Raw genomic sequence first — 21970 nt, forward strand, 5'->3', positions numbered from 1 at the left:
AATGACTTTTAATTTTTGGTTTTCTGATTTCTTAGACTCTTTCAAAAGATTTATGGTGAGAATGGGTAAGTTTTATGGTTCAGTAAAAAAAACACAACAAATACATTCGCTGCGTATTGTTTGTCCTTTGTGTAGTGTGTCATTGCACTTCTGTCCTGGCATGTCACTAAACGGGGATGCTGTGTGCTGTGCATGAGATTTAGACACGGGACATTTTTATTAATTTTTCAGCCTAATGATAATGTGTTTTGGGTAATCAGTGCATGAAGTGCTATATGGCAGTAGAATTGCTCTATTAGAAGTTTAAAATTCAGGTCTATTTTTTTTTAATTCAAGGAGTTGATTAAAAATAACCAAGGTGCTTGCTTAAGACTAGGTATCTTTACTTTGGTATTTGGTTATTATACAGACCTAAATTTTCATTCTGGATATTGTAGCCCAAATAACTACATTTTAGAAAATGTGTGATGGAAAAAGAATATTAGCATTTACTTTGAGGTTGGAATACATGCCGTTGGCATCATCTATATACTCCTAGCTTATGGGGAGCTTTCTTAGTTGAGATGGTGAGTGGCATTAATCTTCCCCTAGTAGAATTTGGAAACATTTTCAAGATTCCTGATTAGGGTAAAATGTTGTAAAATAGCTGTATTATAGAGCCAAATCAGCCTTCCAAACCTGCAAAAAGTAAAATCTTTACTTTCCAATATTGTTGCAAGGATGGTATTTATAACTAATCCTTAATTTTTGTCTACTGTTGTTTAACGTTAGTCACCTGGTAGACATAAAATATAAAAACAACTTTCTGGAAATATTTTCCATTTCCAGAATAGCATAGATAAAGTAAATGCTACTTTTACTACTTATTACACACTAACTGTAGAATAATTTATTCTTATTGAAAAATAACCAGGGGGCTACATATTAATATTTTCCACCAAGCTTTCCGTAACTTTGTGAATCTAACTGTTAATAGTTTTTGAGCAAGAAGGAAACTTAAGTGTGTGCAATATTTTAATTTTGATCTTCAATCAAGTATTTTCATTATAAGGGCTAAGTTTTAGTAACTAAGTATCTTCCCCTACCAGGATTTATTTTGTCTCTAAGATACTCTAATTTTGATAGCTGGATAATTTGAAAATTGTAGAGATCTTGGAAGTTACTACAATTGCTATTTAAAGTATTATAACCATTCTAGATATCAAAGGTGTAACTGGACAACTAATTGCAAGTACTTCTTAGTCACTGATTTTAAAAGTCAGAGGTTCCCAGCAAAGGCACATTACCCCCATCCAGCTCCTCCTGTGCCTACAGCGTTTTCATCAGTGAGGGTGAACATGGCAATTTCAACATGACACTTAAGCATCTGCTAATCTCTATGCCTCATGGGAAAGCTGTTTTAACTTGATGAAAAATCTCTTTGAAGCTTCAAGCATTTTGAATGATAACTTGCAGAAGAAGTTTCATTGGTAAATACAACTTTAAAATGTAAACAGGTTGTTTTCTTAAAGGGGATACAAGTATCCGCAGTACAAATACTTGATAGGAACGTACACATCTACAGTTATTTCAATGACTATTCTTGTTCTTCTGTGGGGATACATTTGATGACTGGGTTAAGAAAACAGAAATGCAAATGCCAGAGCTCAGAAAGCTAAGGATTTCTCTCGGCTATAGCGAGCAGCAGCAAATGCCTTCTGTAAACTATTTCAGAATTGTTGCTTGTGTAGTACAGTATTTGTTTTCAAGGCTGTTCCCCTTGCAGTTTAGTGCCAAGGTAACAACACAAATAAAACAAGATTGTAAATTGAGACTGATGAATACGGCATGACTTGTGAAATAATGGGAAGTAATACAAATATGTCTTCAGAAAACTCAGGTGTATTTTAGATTACTTGCAATTAAAATCTATTATATGTTTTTGTTTTTTTCTCTAGTCTATCAGTTACCAATGTTTTTCTTAAATGGATCTGCAATGAAGGCAAAAAATTCAATTGGATCAAGTATAGGCTTTTAATCTAGAAGTTGTTTCATGGTTATAAACATTTATGATCATGTTTATGACCATGAAACAACTGCTATTTCTGGGCAATATTTCTCTGGACATAATGTACATTGTCAAGCTTGGAATACTTACCTGGAAATTCATTATTTTTCAACATCCTGTGATTGAAAAATCATGAATGCTTTCTTTTTGGAAAGGACCAGGTTAAAGAGAAATGTGCTTTACTTTTTGAAGTCTTAGATCGTTAATTTGTGGCTTGCTCTTTATTTGGCATTTAACACCTGTCACTTTGTTTATTTTTAATAAGACGCTTTGTGTATGGCAGTCATTTCTCACATATGTGCTTTTGTGTTTGCATGGACTTATGTCTGTATGGTCCCATGACATTTGAAAAGTTGGTTATGATGCCTCATGGTAGAAGCTCTAATGACAAATAAATGTGTAAGTTTATATAGCTATAATTTTGTAATGTGATTAAGCCATTGAATCTCCTGCCAAGTATCAATAGGAAACGAATACTGACTGTTCAAGGGGAAATTGTAATCAAAGGCAACTAAGATACCTATATTTCACTTGTGGTCTTTGGCCTAAAACATTCTATGGAACTATAAAGACACATAAGACAACAAAAAGGAAGGGAAAATAAGTTGATGTGAGTTACTTTCTGGGGATTTTGCCTCCAGGAGCCATTTGGCAATGTCTGCAGACGTTTTTGATTATCACAAGGGGTGGGTTGTTGGGAGATGGGTTGCTATTGGCCCTAGTGCATTTATAGCCTGGAATGCAGTTAAATGTCCTTCAGTACACAGGACAGCCCCCTACCATAAATAATTTTCTGGCCCCAAAATGTCAATAGTGCTGCTTTGGACAAACCCTGATTTAGACTATGAACCTATACATGAAAAGTCTCTGTGATAATACATCGTTGATCATTCTAGTTGATGGTAGTTCTAAAGCTTTCCCAGATTTCAGTATTGATTACCCTTTAGAGATTTCCTATAGTACCTAATGGAAATATTTTTAGAGGTGCATAAATAATTATATTCATGTCTTCCTCTGAAGGTTGGGGGCCTCAAACTTAGTATCGTGGAATTTCTGTTTACTGTGTAAGGCTATCAGTGATTTTTATATTAAGAACATTTTGCTATATGTTGGTCCTTTTTGATCTATAAATTATTTTAAATGACTATGCATCATAATACCAGTCAAAAAGTGCCAGCAGAGTAGCAGGTAATTAGCATTGTGGGAGAAGAGAGTAAGATGTTAGTGATACTGGTTTATAATCTATACCTTCCGTAAACTTCCCCCTCTTTCTCTCTTCTTAAATGCTATTTCAAAAAATTATTTTCAACTGAAATGCAACATGTTAGACCTGTAGTTGTTGGGAAAAAATCCAAATGCACTTCTAAATTGGAGACTTTCCAAGTAAGGAAATACAAAGGTGGCAAGTAAATGAATTGTAGGAATCGTGATTGGCTGGTGAATAGTAATGCATTCTACAGGACATTAGAGCTGGGTAGTCCTTTATAGTTTTCCCAAACGATTTTCCTGAGACTATCTCTGGTGCTTATCTTATTTCTGTGAAGTAGACAGATAAGTATTATATGCATTTTAGAGACATGGAGAAAGAGAAACAGATATTGCAGTTTTCCCAAGGACGTCCAGCTACTGAGTGGTAGAACCAGACTTAGGGTTTTGTCTAATGAGATAATCCAGGTAGACTGCTTACACAGTAAGCCCTCAGAAGTTTATTATGCTGTTAACTCTGATAAGAAAGGAAAGAATTTTTCATGATCTGGCTGGAAGACTCCTGCACTCTAAAAGTTCTAGATTTTATCAGTGTGGCCCGGGGTGACCTCTCTAATTTGAAACTGCTTTGGTAGTTAGTTTTCAGGAGATCTCACACAATCATATTTGCCTGAACAAGAATAGTTGGTGTATAGCACCAGATGGTTATTGAAATGTAATCAACATAACCTTACCCATATCTCATAATAATCCCTTCCTTGCTTGGTAGATGAGGCACTGAAGCTCAGAGAAGTGAACTAATGTTAGATTGGGGTGAAAATTGGTGCCACAGCCAGGCACGGAGCCCTCACCTCCTGTCGCATTCCAATGCCTGGCTCAGCTTGTGTGGAAAGTGTTCAGGCTTTTTGTAGGTAACATTATGCACCCCAGGGAACAAAAAGAGCTCGCATTCCTCCCTTATGCAGGGGTTTGTCTACTCTGCATGGTATTTGGCTCACTTTGTTCTTATTGGGGACCTCCTGTGTGCCAGGGTTTGTGCTGTGGGCTTTCAGGAGGACAGTGCATCCTCTGCCCAGGATGAGCACGTTTTCTGAAAAGACACATGTTAACGCTTTACGGTGCAGGAGGGTGAGGTTCTAAACAACACCTGTGTACAAGTTTGGGCTGGTCGAGACCGTCTAGACTTCACCCCACCAAAAGATTATTAAAATATTTGCATTTCCATTTGTGTTCTGGAATTTATACAACTGCATCTGTTAGGTATCCAGATTCTCCTCATGCCTTGGCCCTGAAAATTTTTCCTTGCCTCTTTTTAGTGAGTCTGTTATAGTATTAGCTCAAATAATACTTATTATTTACAGTTATTACAAGTGAATTTATATTCTCAAAGTCACATAAATCAGTTTTATATACAGTCATACCTAGTTAAATAATATTGCATTGATAGATTAATATATAAGTTCACATATAAATTCATATGTATTCTATATGTAACTCCTTAATATTCTTTAACAAATCCTGTAAAGCTTTCTTTATAAAACTTTGGGGGGAGTCATAAATTCTGAGAAAAAATTAGAGACATTTCAAGTTTATTTTGGTTGATTAAATATCATAAAATATACCTCATTTTTTACCACAGATGTTAAATGAGTGTATCCTGCATGCCTTGTGCCATGTTAATGTATTTTCATCCCAAGCAACATGTGAAATTGTGAGGGAGATAAGCGAAACATACATGCTTATGTATACACTATAGGTACCATAGTGCTGAGCGTTACATACCATGAGAAAGGTATAGCTAAAGCACTAGAGGAGCTGAGAGAAGGTACAGACCACTGTTGGCGTGGAAGAGATAGGAAGACTTCATCAACATGATAGAATATTAATCTAGATCATTACTACATTTATGAACACCGACTATGGGCTGGACACTCTTTGAGGCATAAGTGATACAGCAGGAAACAAATCAGGCAAAACTCCTCCTTTATAATTGTATAGGGCAAGGCAGGTGACATGTAAATAAACATACATTTCAGATGGGAATAAATGCTGTGGAGAAAGGTGGTAAAGAGGTGAGGGAAGAGGTGAGCCAAGGGAGAGGGACATTTGCTGTTTCTTTGTAGAGTGGTCAGAAAAGGAAACACTGAGGTACCATTTAAGCAGATGGCTGGGAGTGAGAGATAAGCCATGTGGATGTTTGGTTGAAGAACTTTCCAGGCAGATTTAGGAGCAAGTAGAAAAGCAAGAGGTTGAGCATGAGCAAGGAAGCCAATTGCTGTAGCCGAGTAAGTGAAGGGGAGCATTTCAGGAGATGAGTGAAGAGAATTAGGCAGGAACCAGGTGATGGTTGAACCTTGTAAGTCTTGGTAAAACCTGTTTTTTTTGCCTCGCGTGAGATGGGAAGGAACTGGTGGGTGCTGAGTAGAGGCATGCAACGACCTGAGTGCAGTTTTGAAAAGACCCCTCTGGCTGCTGTGTTGAGAACACACAGTTGGGCAGGAAGAGGTGGAAGCAGGGAGACCGATTAGTGTAACAATCCAACTAGAAGATATGATGGCTTGGATCAGGATGGTAATGGTGGGGGTGGTGAGACATGGTTGTATCCTGGCTCTATTTAGAAGGTAGAGTGACAGTATTTGCTGATGGGATCTGTTACCATGTATGAGAGAAAGAGAGGAATCTGAGATGACTCCAAGATTTTTAGCCTGCAGTCTAGAGGGATGGAGTTGGCTGTTATTGAGATGAGGAAGATGGGAGATGAACAGGTTGTAGGAAGAGCAGTCATGTTTTTGGTCTGTGACAGTTAAGTTTGAGTTGCCTGTTAGACTTCCAAGTGGAGAATGCATAAGACGTTGCATATACCTATCTGGAGTTTAGTCTCATAGGATTTCCAAGGAAAGAGGAGAATTTAAAAATGCATATATACTGGCAAAGGGCTTTTGAGTTGAGGGAACAATTCAGTAAAGATCTTTGCTGGATCTGGAGGCTGGGTGATAATTTAAGAAGCTTTTAAAAAAGTCTGGGTAAAAGTTGACTGTGCTCTGATCTAGGGTGTTGGCAATAAAAATGGAAAGAAAAAGACACTGAATAAGAGGACCTGATAACTAATTGAAAGTAGGGAGAAGTGAGAGGCAAAGGTGAAAAATGGTTCTTTGGTTTCAAAAGTGGATGACTGAAGGGCATGTCTCACCCTTAACAGCCATCAGACGAAAAGCAGGTCTGGGGACAAGACTGAGTCAGGCTACCTCAACAACATCATGTGTTTCATGAGTTACTGTTTGCAAAGTCCTTTCTAGATATTATTTTGATTGGTCCCTTTACAACTGAGGTGCTTAGGGGATCGCCATGCAGAGATGTTTATTTAGTAAGCAATTGGAATTGAGTCAAAGGAGGGGAGTGGTACCCTGGTCTGTGGATTTGGAAGTCATTTACATAGAGATTATAATTGAATTCCTGGCTAGCCAAGGCAAGCCTGTTATTAAAAAAAAATAAAAAAATAAAAATGTGATGGCAAAATCGTGGGGAAGGCAAAGTTTAGGGGCCCAAGAATAACACGTAGAGTTACTTAAATATGTAAAAGTGGAGTCAGTCACAATGAAATAAAATCACAAGTGCATTATGAAAGATTTGTAGGAAGGAGCATTTGGGGCATTCCAAAAGCTCAAAAGTTCTGTCTCTCCCCCTTCTCTCATTCCTACCTGCTCTTCAATATTCAGATCTGACTCCTCTCCTTTTTAACTCAGTGCCCCCTTCTCTAGCCCCAGTGGACCGTCCCTCTCTCTATGCACATGCATAGCACACATGTGTCTGCTCATTGGTTTCTACTGTAGATGGAGCTCTTAAAGAGCTGATCCTCAGAGCATCCTCCTGGCAAGGGGTCCACAGGGAAGACACGGCAGCTGCCTTGATAAAAACGAGGGCTGTAGAGGTTATAACTGGATATTAGAAACTGCCTGTGGTGTTCTGAGCACAAGTCCAGTGCAGTGTTGAGGCAGATCTTATGGAATCCTTGAGAAGCAACAGCACATTTACTCGTGGTATTGAACTTGAGGAGAAAATATCAGGTAATCATTAAATTATTGAATACGTGCACAGAAAAGGCAGCCAAAACGTAAAAGATTAGCTTTGTGAGAGGTAGAAGAAGAAAGACAAATGATTCTAGTGACTGATAGTTACTATTTTTTCTGAAGTAATCCTTTTATGCATGGACCACTGTAAATATGGACATTGGATTAATTTTTCAGACGTGTGCTGGGTTCTTTTAGCCATTCTTTGAAAGAATTCACGCTTGGGTCGAGTGCCGAGGCTCTTATTTCTGCGTTTTGGAAAAACACCATTTATCTCTGTAGTGCTATTTCTGTGATATTATCGCTCAAGCGTCTAGGTAGTACAGCAGACATTTAGATGGAATTTCCAAATGTAAGCCCAACCTTCCGGTTTGCACCCTAAATCTGGTCATGTGAACCTTGGTTTTTTGTCATAGGAGTAAGTCGATGAGTGATGTCAGCGCAGAGGACGTGCTGCACTTGCGTCAGGTGCGTTACGAGGAGATGCAGAGAATGAAGTCACAACTGAAAGAACAGGACCAGAAATGGCAGGATGTGAGTATTTTTTATCCTGGGAGATGGGAGGACAGGGGAAGAGTGTATGTTTGACTCTTCCTTACTTCTCTTAAAAGACAGTCATTAGACCCAGGAGATGATTTTCCTTGTTATTAAAGGATTCAACCCTATAGAAAATGTGAGCAACTTCCTTTAAAAATATTTTTAGGACGTTTTGATCTATTACTGCTGCATATTTTAAAGGCCATTGTGAGAAATACAGTAGAATGTTTATCTTTTTTATTCTCTGAGTTCTCAAATATGAGAAGCTACTTCCTGGCCTTACAGCTAATGTGTTGACTGGCTTTGGTGGTTGAATTTGGGGCAGGACTGTTACTGATGCTTATGAAGGGAAGAGACTTCGCTCAAGGTTTGGGAAAGCAGAGGTACCGGGGGTCCAGCCCAGTCTTGGCGTCAGCAGGGAGAGATGAAAGTGTCCTTAGCATTCATAGAGGCAATTTAAGAGAAATACAAACTATAACTCCGAGGAATATTTTGGTTGAAAAAGTAATTAACATGAATCAAAAGTAGGTGTTTCCACAGAGCTAACATACATCCAGATGTCTATATGGATGTAGACTTAATCTGTAGTTTTGCCTCTGCAGAAAAAAGCATGACCTATTTTGAAAGGGGTAATTGTTCTACATCAAAGGAATGTAAAGAAATGCAATAGATAAACTATAAAGAGCAAATACAGAGAAGTTTGAGGACAACATTAGGGAAATAGAGTTGAGTGGTAGCGTGAACAAAAGGGCCAGAGATAGTAAATCTTAATTTTCAAAGGAATTAAAGTCTAATGAAAATGAAACCACTGTTGTGGCTACACTGCTAAATTCCAGTGCCTCTTTTAGTTGGAAACTCAACTTAATTGTCATGAAACAGTAATTCACTGTCATTTAGCCAAAACACATGGTGACTGGGTATGAAAATAGTAAGTATTGAGGAGTTATCCATTAGGTTCAGTCAGATAAAAATTCATACTGGTTATCCTATAGGATTAAATGTACACTGCTTTTGTTCTTTCTGGAAGTAGTTCATATTGGTTTCAGGCTGTTTTTAAGGAGGGGGTAACTCTACCTGCTCCCAGATGGTATAAACCAAACTTACTTTGTCTACCCTGGGGTGAGGTTCCTTTAAGTCTGAGACCTTGGATAGACTTCTGCTTGGGCTGGAATGCCACTAGCCATTCTTAGTATGGGATTTCTCTGTTTTGGAGCCGTAGAAAAGTTTGCACTATTCAAAATGTTCTAAACCCCTGGGTGTCAGAACCAGCTTAGGCAGCTATGGCTAATGTAAAGCTGAATTAGGTTGATTGTCCTGCGTTCACCCTGTTAGGTGAGACCTACATTCCTCAGAATATGGGAAACAGGTGTCCACTTGTTCCCGCATGATCTTTCTTATCACCCTGTCCTCATGTGGAGTTTACCTACTTTGGAATCATGTACTCGAACCTGGCCTCCCTAGTAAAGCCTTCCCAAACCCAGCCCTCCCTGCCTGAAGTGGAATTGACCACTCTCTTTTTTGGACCCCCACCCTCTCAGCAATTCTATCATGCTCATCTTTGAACGTCTATTTATGTGTCTGTGTTTCCCTCCTAGACTGAGAGTTTCTGGAGGGGAAGCACATTTTATTCAACTGTGTGTTTACAGTCCTCTTGCTTCCCCAAAGCAGGGGCTGAGCTCAGGGTTTGGTAAATGAAAGACCCAGTGTGCATCCACACTTCACCATTTTATAGTCATGTTTCTGTTCCAGTTTTACCAGGGAAACGTGTCATTTCACGTAACAGCCAGATTATTGGAGTGAGACAAAAATGAATTTGAAACAATTCCTGACCTTTCTGACCTGGCCCCTAATTACAAGCATTTAGTATTCTTTGTGAAATGGGCAACGAGGCAGGGAAACAAAAATGGAGTCTATCTTATTAGGTCAGGTTTTTTAGGCAGACACATGAGATAAAGGCTTGGTACAGAAACACTGGCTATAAAAAGCAAAATTAGGGCACCTTGGCATCAAGTTGGAGTGAATAGTTTCAGCGATGTAATGGGATACTGTGGCGCTCTCACTGCTAGAAAGGGTGTGTAGAAATTCAGGTATGCCTGTGCTGATGTGATTTTCTCATCAGGACCTTGCAAAATGGAAAGATCGTCGAAAAAGCTACACTTCAGATTTGCAAAAGAAAAAAGAAGAGAGGGAAGAAATTGAAAAGCAGGCGCTTGAGAAATCTGAGAGAAGCTCTAAGACATTTAAGGAAATGCTGCAGGACAGGTAATACATCTCATGGTCGGAGAGACCTGTATTAGAAATAGATATTTTGTGTATGTGTACGTTGATTTAAGTATGCACCAATAGTAAACTGTAATCAAATATGCAATGGAATTTTCAGCATTTTGCTCTGCAGTGAAAAAGCAAAGTATTGCTCTACTAAATAGTGAGTTGGATTAACAAAAGAAACAAGTGCTAAATAGTGTGCATTAGTTCTCCATTTGACATTGAATAGTCACATGCAGAACTGGGTGGTACTGGCTATATTTGGTGCATAAAATGAACTACTTTTTTTCTTTTTTTAAAGTGAATTCAGGAATGGAACGGTCAAATAAAACCAGCTCTCACTCTTCACTAAATTGTGTAAAATATAACCAAGCTCTTTTTTCATGTTTTAGTGATGCAATTAAAATTATATTTCAAAGAAAGACTGTATAAGCATAAGTTGTGAGGATTTATTTTTTTGCATTGCAACATAATAGAGTAAAGGTCAAATTTAAACTTGCCTGTAGAATAGTTACTATGTGAAACCTTGGGATATGTAGAAGTCAGAGAGATAGCAAATATGTTTTAAGGATAATGTCAAAAAGGAAATGTGCTGTCAGGTGATATTAAACAAAGCTTCTTTGTGCCCTAGAAGCCAATAGTAAACACAGTTCCATTCACTTAAATGCAACACAGCTTGAGAGGCACTCTTTACTAAATGATAGTGATGAGACTGTTTCATCAGTTTCTCTGTAAATATGAATGGTGATTTATTAATCTGTAATAATTGTCCATGCAAATTCTATGAAGCTCTATGAAACCATATACTAACTTAATCTTATTGAAAGTCTGGGTCTTTTGTAGTCTTTTTTTTTACTAATCATTATAAATCATATATAGGAAAAACTCACAATGCTGACATGTAGTGTACATCTTTGGAGGGTTCAAATTGATTGTCAGACAATTAGTTACATTTGTAGTGTGATAATTAAAGAGTTATAAATTCGTGGATAAAATTTGGTGAATAATCCCTTATTAAAATTTCTTTACTTCCTTATTAAAAGATCTTTCAACTTAAAAAAAAAATCTCTGTGAAGTATTTAAGACCCTCTCTTAAAAAATGAAGTCAACTGTATAATCTTAGTGGGGCATTACAAAATTGCATGTATTCTCATATTCTCTTAATATTGTATTGCTTATTATGTGAAGTTGGTAGTCTTTTTTATTCCCAGTCCATTTTATATGTTGATTACTAAAAGAACATCTGTCTCTCCACTTCTGTGTGTCAAATGCATAACTTGGTGGTATGGTGTGTTTTTTTCTGCTTAGGGAATCCCGAGATCAAACGTCTCCAATTGCATCAAGGAGAATATATCCTTCTGATGATGCATTGAATGAAGAAAAGCTTCCTCTGACACTGACTATGTCAGAAGCAAGTCACCAGAGTGGGAGAGGAGCAGAGAAGGGAACAACGTATCCTACAGAAATTCCTAAACAAGATTCTACAACTTTTGCAAAAGGAGAGGACACTCTGACAGCTGAAATTCAGCTTCCTCCTAAAAACCCTGGGGAAGAACAACGCCCAGTCTCTTTGTCCTCTCAGCATTCACTGCGTACACAGTCGGCTCAAGTTTCAGCTTCTCTCCCCAGAAGTTACCAGAAAACTGATACAGCCAGGTTAACATCTGTGGTCACACCGAGACCTTTTGGCTCTCAGTCAAGGGGAATCTCATCGCTCCCGAGATCCTACACGGTAAAAAAAATGCTCACACTTCATTTACTCTGTTCTCAAGAGCAAATTGTTGGTGAACTTAGTAGAGTTTGAGTTATGTGTACGTGATATGTAGAATGTGCATAACTTACGTGGATATAAAGCAATTTTTTTTTAGCCAACTTAGATTCAATAGACATTTAATGCTTAAAATATAACAATGATGCAGAATTGATTAAATTTTACGTTCAATGAAAGTAGAGCTGACACATTTAAAGAACAAATAAGTTACATTCTAAGGCAGAGCATTTACTTTTTAGCATCATATTTTCTCAAATATGTAAAGTATTAGGTTGAACTGTGTGAAGTTGTCAGTAGTCAGTTATTTTAGGCTATGAAACAGAAATTTCATCTGGTTTACTTTAAATATTTTCAGATTATGTACAAATGTCTATTTTTCTCAATTTCTCACTTCATTAGAACTTAATATGTTTGAGCGTAGTTATTAAAATTATCTCATGTTCAAAAAATAAATATGTATTTCTATTTGTATTGGGATTTTTATGACTATGGAATCATTTGCCCTGAGAATGAAGCAGTATCACGTAAATGAAAGTGGGTGTATTAATTGTAATTATGTAAAAGGAATCAATGCAGTCTTAGGATCAATGTTCAAATTCCTTTTACCTCTGTCACTGTGGAATCCTAAAATCTAAAAGAAAAAATTTGATTTAAAAATATTGAGGTCAGGGAAACCTGTCTAAACTAGCCAGGAATCTCCTGACCATTATCTTAAATAAAGTACAGGCATGTTTGACAGCATAAAAATTAAATTTATATGACAGACACTTTTAGCGTAGTCAAAAGACAATTTATAGACTCAGAAAAATATTAGATAAATGTCTTATAAATATAGGGTTAATATTCCTAAGACTTAAAATGGCCCTACAAATTGTTAAGGAAAAGATACAGAGTAGAAAAATGGATATAGAAATTAATTGTTCAAGGGTGAGGAAATTTAAACGGTTGATAATATAAAGCACACAGATGCATGTTCAACCTCATTAGAACAAGCAAGAGGTATACAACTTTTCACCCACCTGATTGACAAAGATTTAAACTTTCATAATGTCTAGTGTTGGGAAGGGGGCAGAGAAACACACATAAGTAAACTTTTGCTTATAAAGATATGTAGTCATTCGTTGCAATATTTTTGGAAGTTACAGAAAACTTTGAACAATGTTGAATGCATATCACATGAATAAATTATAGATATCCATACTACGGGGTATTCAATAATTAAAAAGAGTAGAGTTCTATTTGTTGACCTGGACTGATGTAAACGAGCATAGAAAGTTTCAGAGGTCTGTTTATAATACAAACACTTTTGTAGAAACAGCTTGTCCTCCGCTAAATATGTGCAGATCTGCGGGCATGAAGGGATGAGCTCCCAGCTTTTGGTAATCAGTCACTTTGCTGTGGGAGGCATATGTTACTTTTATGGTTTTAAAATATCGATGTACACATTTTAAACAGAAATCGAACAGAATGCCAAGTTTAAAATGATGTTTCCTATTTAGATGGATGATATTTGGAAGCATAATGGAGACGTAGAAGGTGTTAAGAGATCTCAATACAGTTCGCTCAGCACCTCTGTGCGTAAACCTGACCCAAGCCAGCTTGCTTCCAGCTCCTTCAGTGAAAGAGAGGCAGTGACATGGGGCGAGAGTGTGATGAGGTTGCCCTCTCCTACACCCCCCTTCTCATCTCTTTCCCAGGACCAGGCTGCCACTTCTAAAGCCACATTGTCTTCAACATCTGGCCCTGATTTAATGTCTGAGCTTGGAGAAGGGAGAAGCTCCGCACAAACAGAAGTCTCAAGGTCAAAGGTGAGTTTGGGAAGGTGTTTTATCATCTGCTGCGCAGAAACATAAGCACTTAAACAGGAAATCACGTTTTTCACCAGTGTGTGTAGGCATTACAGTCAGTTATATGGGCTGATAATGTGGAATATGAGATGGCATTTTATTTTTAACAGATCTTGCAGGTAACCCTTGTGGAATGGGTGTATTGAGACCATTGACCAATTTCCTTGGGGTTTAGCTGGGGTTTCTTTCTATTCCCCATGCTGGCAGCTGTTGCCTTACACTACTAGTGTACAGCTGTCCCAGATTTAGGTATAGCAGTCACTTGGGAGGTTTCAGATGCAGGTCTGATAGATAAATGGGCAGTAAAGCCCCTTCTCAGGGAGTTTACAAGGAGAAATCGGTACACACGAGAGGTGTGGCCTCTGAGGACCTGGCATTTCTTTCTCTATCATATTAACCTTCTTGTGACTTTCAATACGAATTTATACTTTAGAAAGTCTCGAATTTTGTGCCACTCCTTGTTTCTTAATGAGACTATTGAGGCTTAGTTATAGTATGACAATTGTGTTTCTTAACATTTGAAGTCCAATAAAATATGCCATCAGTTAAAAAAATGACTGGAGGCATTTGTAGTTTTTCCTACTTAAAATCCCTTAAGATTAACTTAAGAAAATTATTAGGTAATGAGTGTTCTTTTAGTATGTTTTACATGCAGGCTAAAAAGTTGCTGGTTGTCTAGAGAACAGAAAGCTTTTCTCTTTTAGAAAAAACTCTGGTTAAGCATTTTGATGTGTGAACCCCTTAACATGGAGGAGCTTTTGTGGTTCTTTGGCCTAGTCTAGATTTGTCTGGTTCCTTCCTAAAGTATATTTGTTTTCTAAGGTACAATATCAGGTGTATAATTTGGACTAAGTTATATTAATGTAGTAACTTTATGTGAAATAATTTGATATAACATTTATTTAGTATTATTAGATTTTTGTTAGTAAGTAAATCTTTACCACTTTAGAGTAAGCTTTTTTCTTTTTTTTCCTAATTATAAAGTACTACGTGCCTGAGGAAATTTGGAAATGCAGGGAAGTATACATAAAAATCACTGGTAATCCCATCATTTAGGTATAGTCTTTGTTACTATTTAGGAATATTTCTTTTAGTTTTTCCCATGTACCTTTATGAACATATTTCTAAAACCAGTTTTTGCCGCTTGCTAAAATCATTAGTTGTAACTTTCTTTTTCATTTCATTGTTAAAGAATTGGAAAGACATAATTAGCATTGTAAGATTCAATGGATGAAAATAGTAACATATGTTACTATACTTGGGGAACATATGGTACTAATGGATGAATAATAGAAACAGAAGCAAGGGTCTTTTGTTTTATGGATTTGTGTGTTTGCCTTCATCTTTTCAAAGAACAAATCTAACAAAATAGACTGATTAATTTCTCGTGTGCTAGATGGAGGTAACTCCTTCAGGGTGACAGTTGACTAAATGCATCACGGATTAAGAAAAAGAGGCTAAGAGTGGTAGGTGGGTATGGACCAGATTATTGGCAGATCAGAAGAACCTGAATCGTCATGGCATGGTTTCAGGGTTCATCCTAAAGGGGTTTGTGCTCCTTGGTCGCCGAACTCGAAATGGTACTCTACCAAGCAAAATTAGGCCTTATTTAACAAGGATCTAGAGATTGGAATTCTTGAGCATATGTATGCATCATATGGCAACTTGCTATGCCTGAGGTGCTTGGTGTGTCACTTCTGCACTCTGAGGAAGGTGGCTTATGTAGCATTCTCTCGCTCTTTTCATTGACAAGGAACTCACGAGTTGGAAAAGATCTGTGAAGGCACAAAACAGGATGACTAATATTAGGTTGATGCAAAAGTAATTGTGGTTTTTGCAATTTTTTTTAACCTTTTAAACTGCAATTATTTTTTCATCAACCTCATATGTCAAGGTCATATGCAAAACTCCTCCAAACTCTTGTCCAAACTATAATTCTGGGAGTTCAGAGGATAGAAAAAATAAAAAATAGTGTGTGGCTGAGCATCTAGATGTCTTGGTAGTTGTATAAGTATTCTTCAGGTCTTCTTTCTCTTTCTTACTTCGCACTTTTGCTGGTAATGTCCTTTCATTTCTTCCTCCAGAATTTTCCTTGATGTTACACTTTTCTCTTCCTGCTTCAGTGGAAATTCAGGCCCTTTCCCCATCAATGCAGATGCTTTGTAAATAGTCACATGTGTTTGTGCATTGTATAAAAGCTGGCATCAGGTTAACCTGCGTGATGCCAGGCTGGAGTCAGTAATTTCTCTGCTCCAAAGCCTCCAGTGGCACTCTGTGGTCTGTTCTGTTAAGTTCACAGCACTCAGGGGAGACTGAGGTCTCTCATCCCTGCTCCCAAACACCCTTTGCAGTGCTGTAACGGCTGTTTATTGAGTGCTTACCATATACCACCCACATGTGTCAGGGCATTATCTTAGTTATCCCTCAGTGACTCTTGTATCTCCATTTTATAGTTGTGGAAACTGAGGCATGGAGTGGTCATGTTACTCATCCAAGGCCATACCAGGTGCTGAGCGCTGGAGTCAGGACTTGAACTCCTGACGCATCATTGCCTCCACCACACTGTGTTACGGCAAAGAGATGGGGGTAGATGATCTAGCCACATGAGACTGCTTTTTCTTGAACACATCTTGTACTTCCTTGAACATATCATACATATTGGTTCTTGTTCTTGCCCCATTTGAAAATGTTCATTTCACCCATCTCTCTCTTTGAAAGTCCTCCTGTTCTTTCAAAGACTGAGAGGGTCGTCTCCTTGGTGAATCAAAACATCTCCTTCCCATCGTTAGAATTGAACTTTTCACCCTTGAAAGCTTCATTTGCTGAGTTCTTCGTCGTTCCACATGTTCAGTGTCTCCTTTGCTGTATTCTGTGTATCCTCCGCAGCGTTTACACATAATTGGCACTGAAGTACAGTTTGCTGATTTGAATTGCATTCAGGGCTTCAAATACTAGACTGAATGATGAACTTGATCCAGCAGGTAATTTAGGCCTTTATAGGTTAATGTGGGAATTTTAATATTAAGGAGTATTTCAGAAAAGTAAGCACCATGATGTCACATAGAACTGTTTTAAGGAAATGAAGTCTAGGGGGCAGAGACTGGTTCGGAGCATATCACAGAATTGTGGTAATAGGTGGTTTATGCCATAAAGAAGTACAAGCACAATGAAGGAATATGCTCTCATTTAAAATCTGCCCACAGGCATTTCTTTCCCACTCTCCATTGCTGAGCTGGGGGTTTTATTCCTCTCTATTTCCTTTTCTCCCTTACTTATCTTTTTATGATGCTTCATTGCTTGCTTCTCTTGCCAGTCTAGGTACTAGGAAAATTCTGGGGGTGACCCTGAGCCAGTGGAGAGAGTGTGACTCTCGTAGTCCTTCATCCTCTCCTAACTGACTCACAGGTGTGGCTTTCATGATTTCCCCCCAAATTGGCCTTGCCTATAGATTTTCATTTTATTTTGTCCTGTCAGAGCCCTCTATTCTCAAATCTCATCCATACCCATATGTTGGAATCTCTGCCCCAGATTTTTTAAAGCAGTACCCAGATGTAGGATGATACAATACGGGAGGAAGGAAGCTTTCTACATGTCCGTGTCCTAGTCTCCAAACCTCTTATAAATGCCCTTTTTAATAGTGCCCAGGGCTTATCTCATCATAGCTTCTTACTGTGCATTTTATTTGCTTGTCACCTTTACTAGACCTGACTTTCTGTGAAGGTTGGAAGCAAGCCTGTCTTGCTTACTGTTAGCACAGTGCTTGGTTATCTATTTGTTGAATGCTGACTGAGTTCTATGTAGAACTATGTATGTGAGCATTAAAGAGGATTTTCTTTAGCTGGTCTGGAAACTGCCTAACCAACCTATATATAATGTATACCATTGTTTCCATGAGAAAAAGAATGTAATTACTAGGCATCAATCAGATACTTTGGCATCTTTTAAGTGTTTCATTTATTCCTTTCAATAATCTTGCAAAGTAGATGGTGTTATCCCTGTTTTCACCCATGAAATACTTGAGATTTGAAATTCATGTAACACACTCCAGGCTAGTTAAATGATAAAGCCATGATTGTATTTGCTCTGACCTTAATGTTTTTAAAACATGGCGTGCTCAACTTTGAGAACTGCCTTGAGTAAAAACACCAAATGTTGACTTATTTTAACTTTGCTGTGTCTTTAGAATTTTAGGGCCAACAAGAACTGAAATATCTTCTGTTTCATAAAGACAAAATCATTCTTAAGATCGTTTTGAGGAAAGGTATATACTGATTAAAACATATCAGAACTGAATCTATTTCTGAAATGTAGAGTTTGGAATCTACCCAGTAGGCAGTGAGGAGCTAGTAGCAATTTTAAAACAGGGTGTGATATAATGATTGGCATGTTCTGTAACTAAAGTTGTGGCAGCTGTGTTGAAAATGGGGGCCAAGGAGGTCTGGAGGCCTGAGAAGCAGTTGGGAGGTGGCCACAGTAGTGCAGGGAGGAGACAATGGCCAAACTAAGATTATCTGAGGAAGATGGATTGAGGGGTGGTTCCAGATGGATTTATGGATTGTGAACTTGATAACACTATTAAATGCATGTGTGTGGTGGAGAGTGGGGGTGGGGACCGTTGTGTGGAGTTGGGGTGGGGAGCAGTTAGGGGAAGAAATGAGGAATAGACCCAGAGAAAGAACCTGGTGTTTCTAACTTAGTCATTTGGTTATGTAGTGATGTAATTAACCAATACATGAAAAACAAGAGGTGGAAGAACAGGTTTGGGAGGAAGGTAGTTAATTTAGTTTTGGATGTGCTGGGTATACATACGTTGGACTGACATACGAGTTGTGATCGAAAAATACAGTGAATGTTTAAATAAAAAATTTCATTGCAGTAAAAGACACATTGCCATTAATCCCCCTCAAAATACACCCCCACCCCCCAAATATATGGTGATAGGAGAACTGACTTTGAGTGGTGAACACACAATGTGATATATAGATGATGTGTGACAGAATTGTACACCTGAGACCTATGTAATTTTACTAATCATTGTCACCCCAATAAATTTTAATTAAAAAACAAAATAACCCCCTGCACCGCCCTCCTACTTTGAGCACACTCATCCCATCATTCTTGCCACTTTCTGAAGCAGCTCTGGAAGTCCTCTTTCGTGAGTGCCTTTACTTCATCCTCCATCATGACAATGCTCCGTGTAGCATATTGCTTCTGCTATGGCAGTTTCTGTCAAATAAAAACATTACAGTGTGTCTACATCTACCTTATTTACCTTATTCATGCGACTTCTGGCTCTTCCCCAAAGTCAAAATCACCATGAAAGGAAAATGTTTTGAATCGATTCAGGACATAGAGGCAGCTACGACAGCGCAACTAAAGACATTTACAAAAGAGGACGTCCAGGACTGCTTCAGAAAATGCAAGAACAATGGGATAAGTGTGTTCAAAGTGAGGGAAAATATTTTGAGGGGGGATTAATGGCAATGTGTCTTTTACTGTAATAATTTTTTTTAAATTTAAACATTCACTGTATTTTTTGATCACACCTCATACTAGTTGAAGACATAGCAGTTAAGGAGGTTACTCAGGAGAGCATGTAGTCAAAAAGATGGCAGACTAACTAGGAAAAAAAAACGAAATGAAAATAAGAAAAGAAGAGGGAACATATTAAATGAAACTGAGAAATGGACAGAGAGCTAGATAGAAGGAAAAAAGGCAAGAGAAAGTGAGATAATGAGTGACTTAGAAGATAGTTTCCTAAAAGCTAGAATCGCTGGTAGTGTCTGGTGGGGTGAAGACTATAAATGGATTTGGGAGGGAAGAGGTAAGCTTGGAATGGGTTGAGTAATGTGGTAGGGCTGGAAACGCCCCTGCCTCTTTGGAATGGGGAAGTGGAGAAAGTAGGTATAAATGCATCTTTGGGGGAGGAGAGTAGCTCCAGTGCCAGAGCAGCAGGCTCACTCAAGACCCTGAAAAAAAAGACACTAAAGAGCCATGTATACAAAAATCAAAAATTACATGTTTCCTCTGTTATTTCTGACTTTACAGCTTGCATCTATTTTCAGTGTTTAATTTTATCAACTTAAGTAGGCTTCCCTCAAGTGAACACATTTATCCAATTAGACAAATTTGAGAAGAATAGCTATCTGACTTGTTATTACATAAGATTGACCCTGTTTTTTTTTTATTAATTCCTATCTGTGCTGACATGATAATCTTAATTCACCAGATTTCGTAAAAATAAATCCTATCATTGTTGCATCAGATTATGATTTTATTTAAAAAAAAATCACAGTTTTCAGTGTATACTTCTGCTTAAGCTACAACTAATTTGGGGGGAGACTATTTTTATTTTAAGTGCTGATATGTTGCTAACAACATTTTATCTTTCCTGGCTTAGAGAACTTAAACTACTTGGGATAGTTCTTAGCCTGTCATCAAGAATTTAGATTTCCCCCAATAATTTATATTCATGCTTCCATCCAGTTCAGAAGGTAATTCCCCATTATCATCGTCAGCAGCATTGGTCCTTTGTAGAATACTCATGTGGCATATATTTTGCAGAGAAAACCATGGAACTAAAAGTGCTAAGTGAAATTATTGTTGAGTAATTTATGTTTGGCTATAATTATAGATATGTTCCTCTATAAGAAGTCTAATGGATAATCTAATTTAATAACCCTGAATTCCACAGAGATGTGTAAGGAACTACCATGAGGAGGAGGCCAGGCAAATGGGCTCTGAGGCCCTTACCCTGAAACTAGAGCCACTTACTTTAATCCTTGTATATATTCCGTTTGGAGGGAAGTGGTCTGTGTAAGAATTTCATTTGAAAATAGAGTTTTGAAAAACAAAAAAAAGCTTGAAAATCAATGTTGTTGTGAGAGAAAATGCTCTTCCATGCTCAGTGACATGCCTGAGGGTTATTGACAGGTTATAACCAATTCTGATCATTGACAGAAATGGACCTGTAATTGTCCATGTGGTTCTCTTTTCTTCTTTGCCTGTGTACAGTCCCAAGGATCTATAGTCTGCAAGGCTGTAGTCACAGTGAGCCTGTTCTCTGTTAACTATTTCAGAGAGGTGGTTATCTGCACTGTTGTTTACTATGTTGAAGTAGAGATTTATTCCCAAGGTAAGAGCAGCCCTTAGTGGGACAATTCCAGTCTAATATAATTGTGAGCTTCTTCTGTCTATGGCTTAATCTCATTCTCTTTTATCCTATATTTGGTAAAAAAGGATAATATTCACATGCTATCTCCCACAAAGTATTCTTTATGTACTTTGAGACTATTTATTAAATCTCTAGTCTGTCTTTTATTCTTCAAGATAAAAAAACCTCAATTAATGTCTTGAATATCTAACCTATCATTTGTTTCTCTGTCCTTCTATAGCAATAGATTCTGCACTTTAATTGGGTTTAAGTTGGAATTTTGGCAGGGGCGGGGGGCAGGTAAGAGTGGCAAAGATGACCTCTTATTTTCATTGAGTCATCTCTAATTTAAGGCTATGGCAGATTTGGTTAAGGAGTAGAACTAACCAGTAATTTTTTTCTATTCATAGAAGAGTTTTATTCTGGAGATTTGTGTTCAGGATGATTATTAATGAGTGTCATCACTAATGACATCTGGGTTCCCATATTTAAACTGCTTTACAAGCTTTCTGATGAAATCTTATTATTATTAGCTACAATTTTTTTTCTTAAAAAAGTTCCATACCCACTGTTGAAGAGTCAGTAATTATTTCGTGAGAGCAAGGGCCATGCCTAATTAGTTCCCAAAGTACTAAGCACTGTGTCATATACAGAATAGATGCACCATAAATGTTGAACAAAAGACTGAAAGAATTTTGTTGTAGCGCTTAACTTCTGTGCCCAAATTACATAGTAAGTTCTCAATCTTTTATTCAGAGCCTTCTAATTCTTAGATAATTATAATTTTTTTCTCAGAATATTGTCAGTTGGATTTTAAACTTGTTTTACTGGTGGAAAAACTTAAGAATAAAAGTTTAGGATTTGCCCAGTTGGCCCTGGGTTTTGATTTAACTGCTAAATTAAAATGGAGAGGTTGTAGGTGTTTTTCTAGAAAATGAAGTGGCTTTAAGAATATGTTTTTGTAAAACAATTAAGTGTACGTTCTTTATGATTATGAATCAGAGAACTAAAACACTAGTCTGGGAGTCTCATTATGCTAAAATTCATATCTGCTGCTTACCCGAAATAAAATATGTA

The 21970-nt window shown here is 37.6% G+C and overlaps 1 protein-coding gene across 23 annotated transcripts in view; it reads left to right on the top strand.

Moving 5' to 3' along the window:
• Positions 1 to 21970, top strand: part of LMO7 (LIM domain 7) — a 188922-nt gene that overhangs the window by 141706 nt on the left and 25246 nt on the right. For 19 of the 23 annotated variants that reach the window (XM_074329373.1, XM_074329376.1, XM_074329372.1 and 16 more), the window contains 5 exons: positions 36 to 65; positions 7737 to 7854; positions 9977 to 10119; positions 11431 to 11854; positions 13393 to 13701. In XM_074329373.1, coding sequence (XP_074185474.1) covers positions 36 to 65; positions 7737 to 7854; positions 9977 to 10119; positions 11431 to 11854; positions 13393 to 13701 — 1024 coding nt within the window. The remainder of the gene's footprint in view (positions 1 to 35; positions 66 to 7736; positions 7855 to 9976; positions 10120 to 11430; positions 11855 to 13392; positions 13702 to 21970) is intronic. The other 4 variants (XM_074329377.1, XM_074329393.1, XM_074329386.1 and 1 more) reach the window with 2 other exon arrangements.

This window comes from Rhinolophus sinicus, linkage group LG04 (genome assembly GCF_036562045.2).
Source record: "Rhinolophus sinicus isolate RSC01 linkage group LG04, ASM3656204v1, whole genome shotgun sequence".
Taxonomy (NCBI): domain Eukaryota; kingdom Metazoa; phylum Chordata; class Mammalia; order Chiroptera; family Rhinolophidae; genus Rhinolophus; species Rhinolophus sinicus.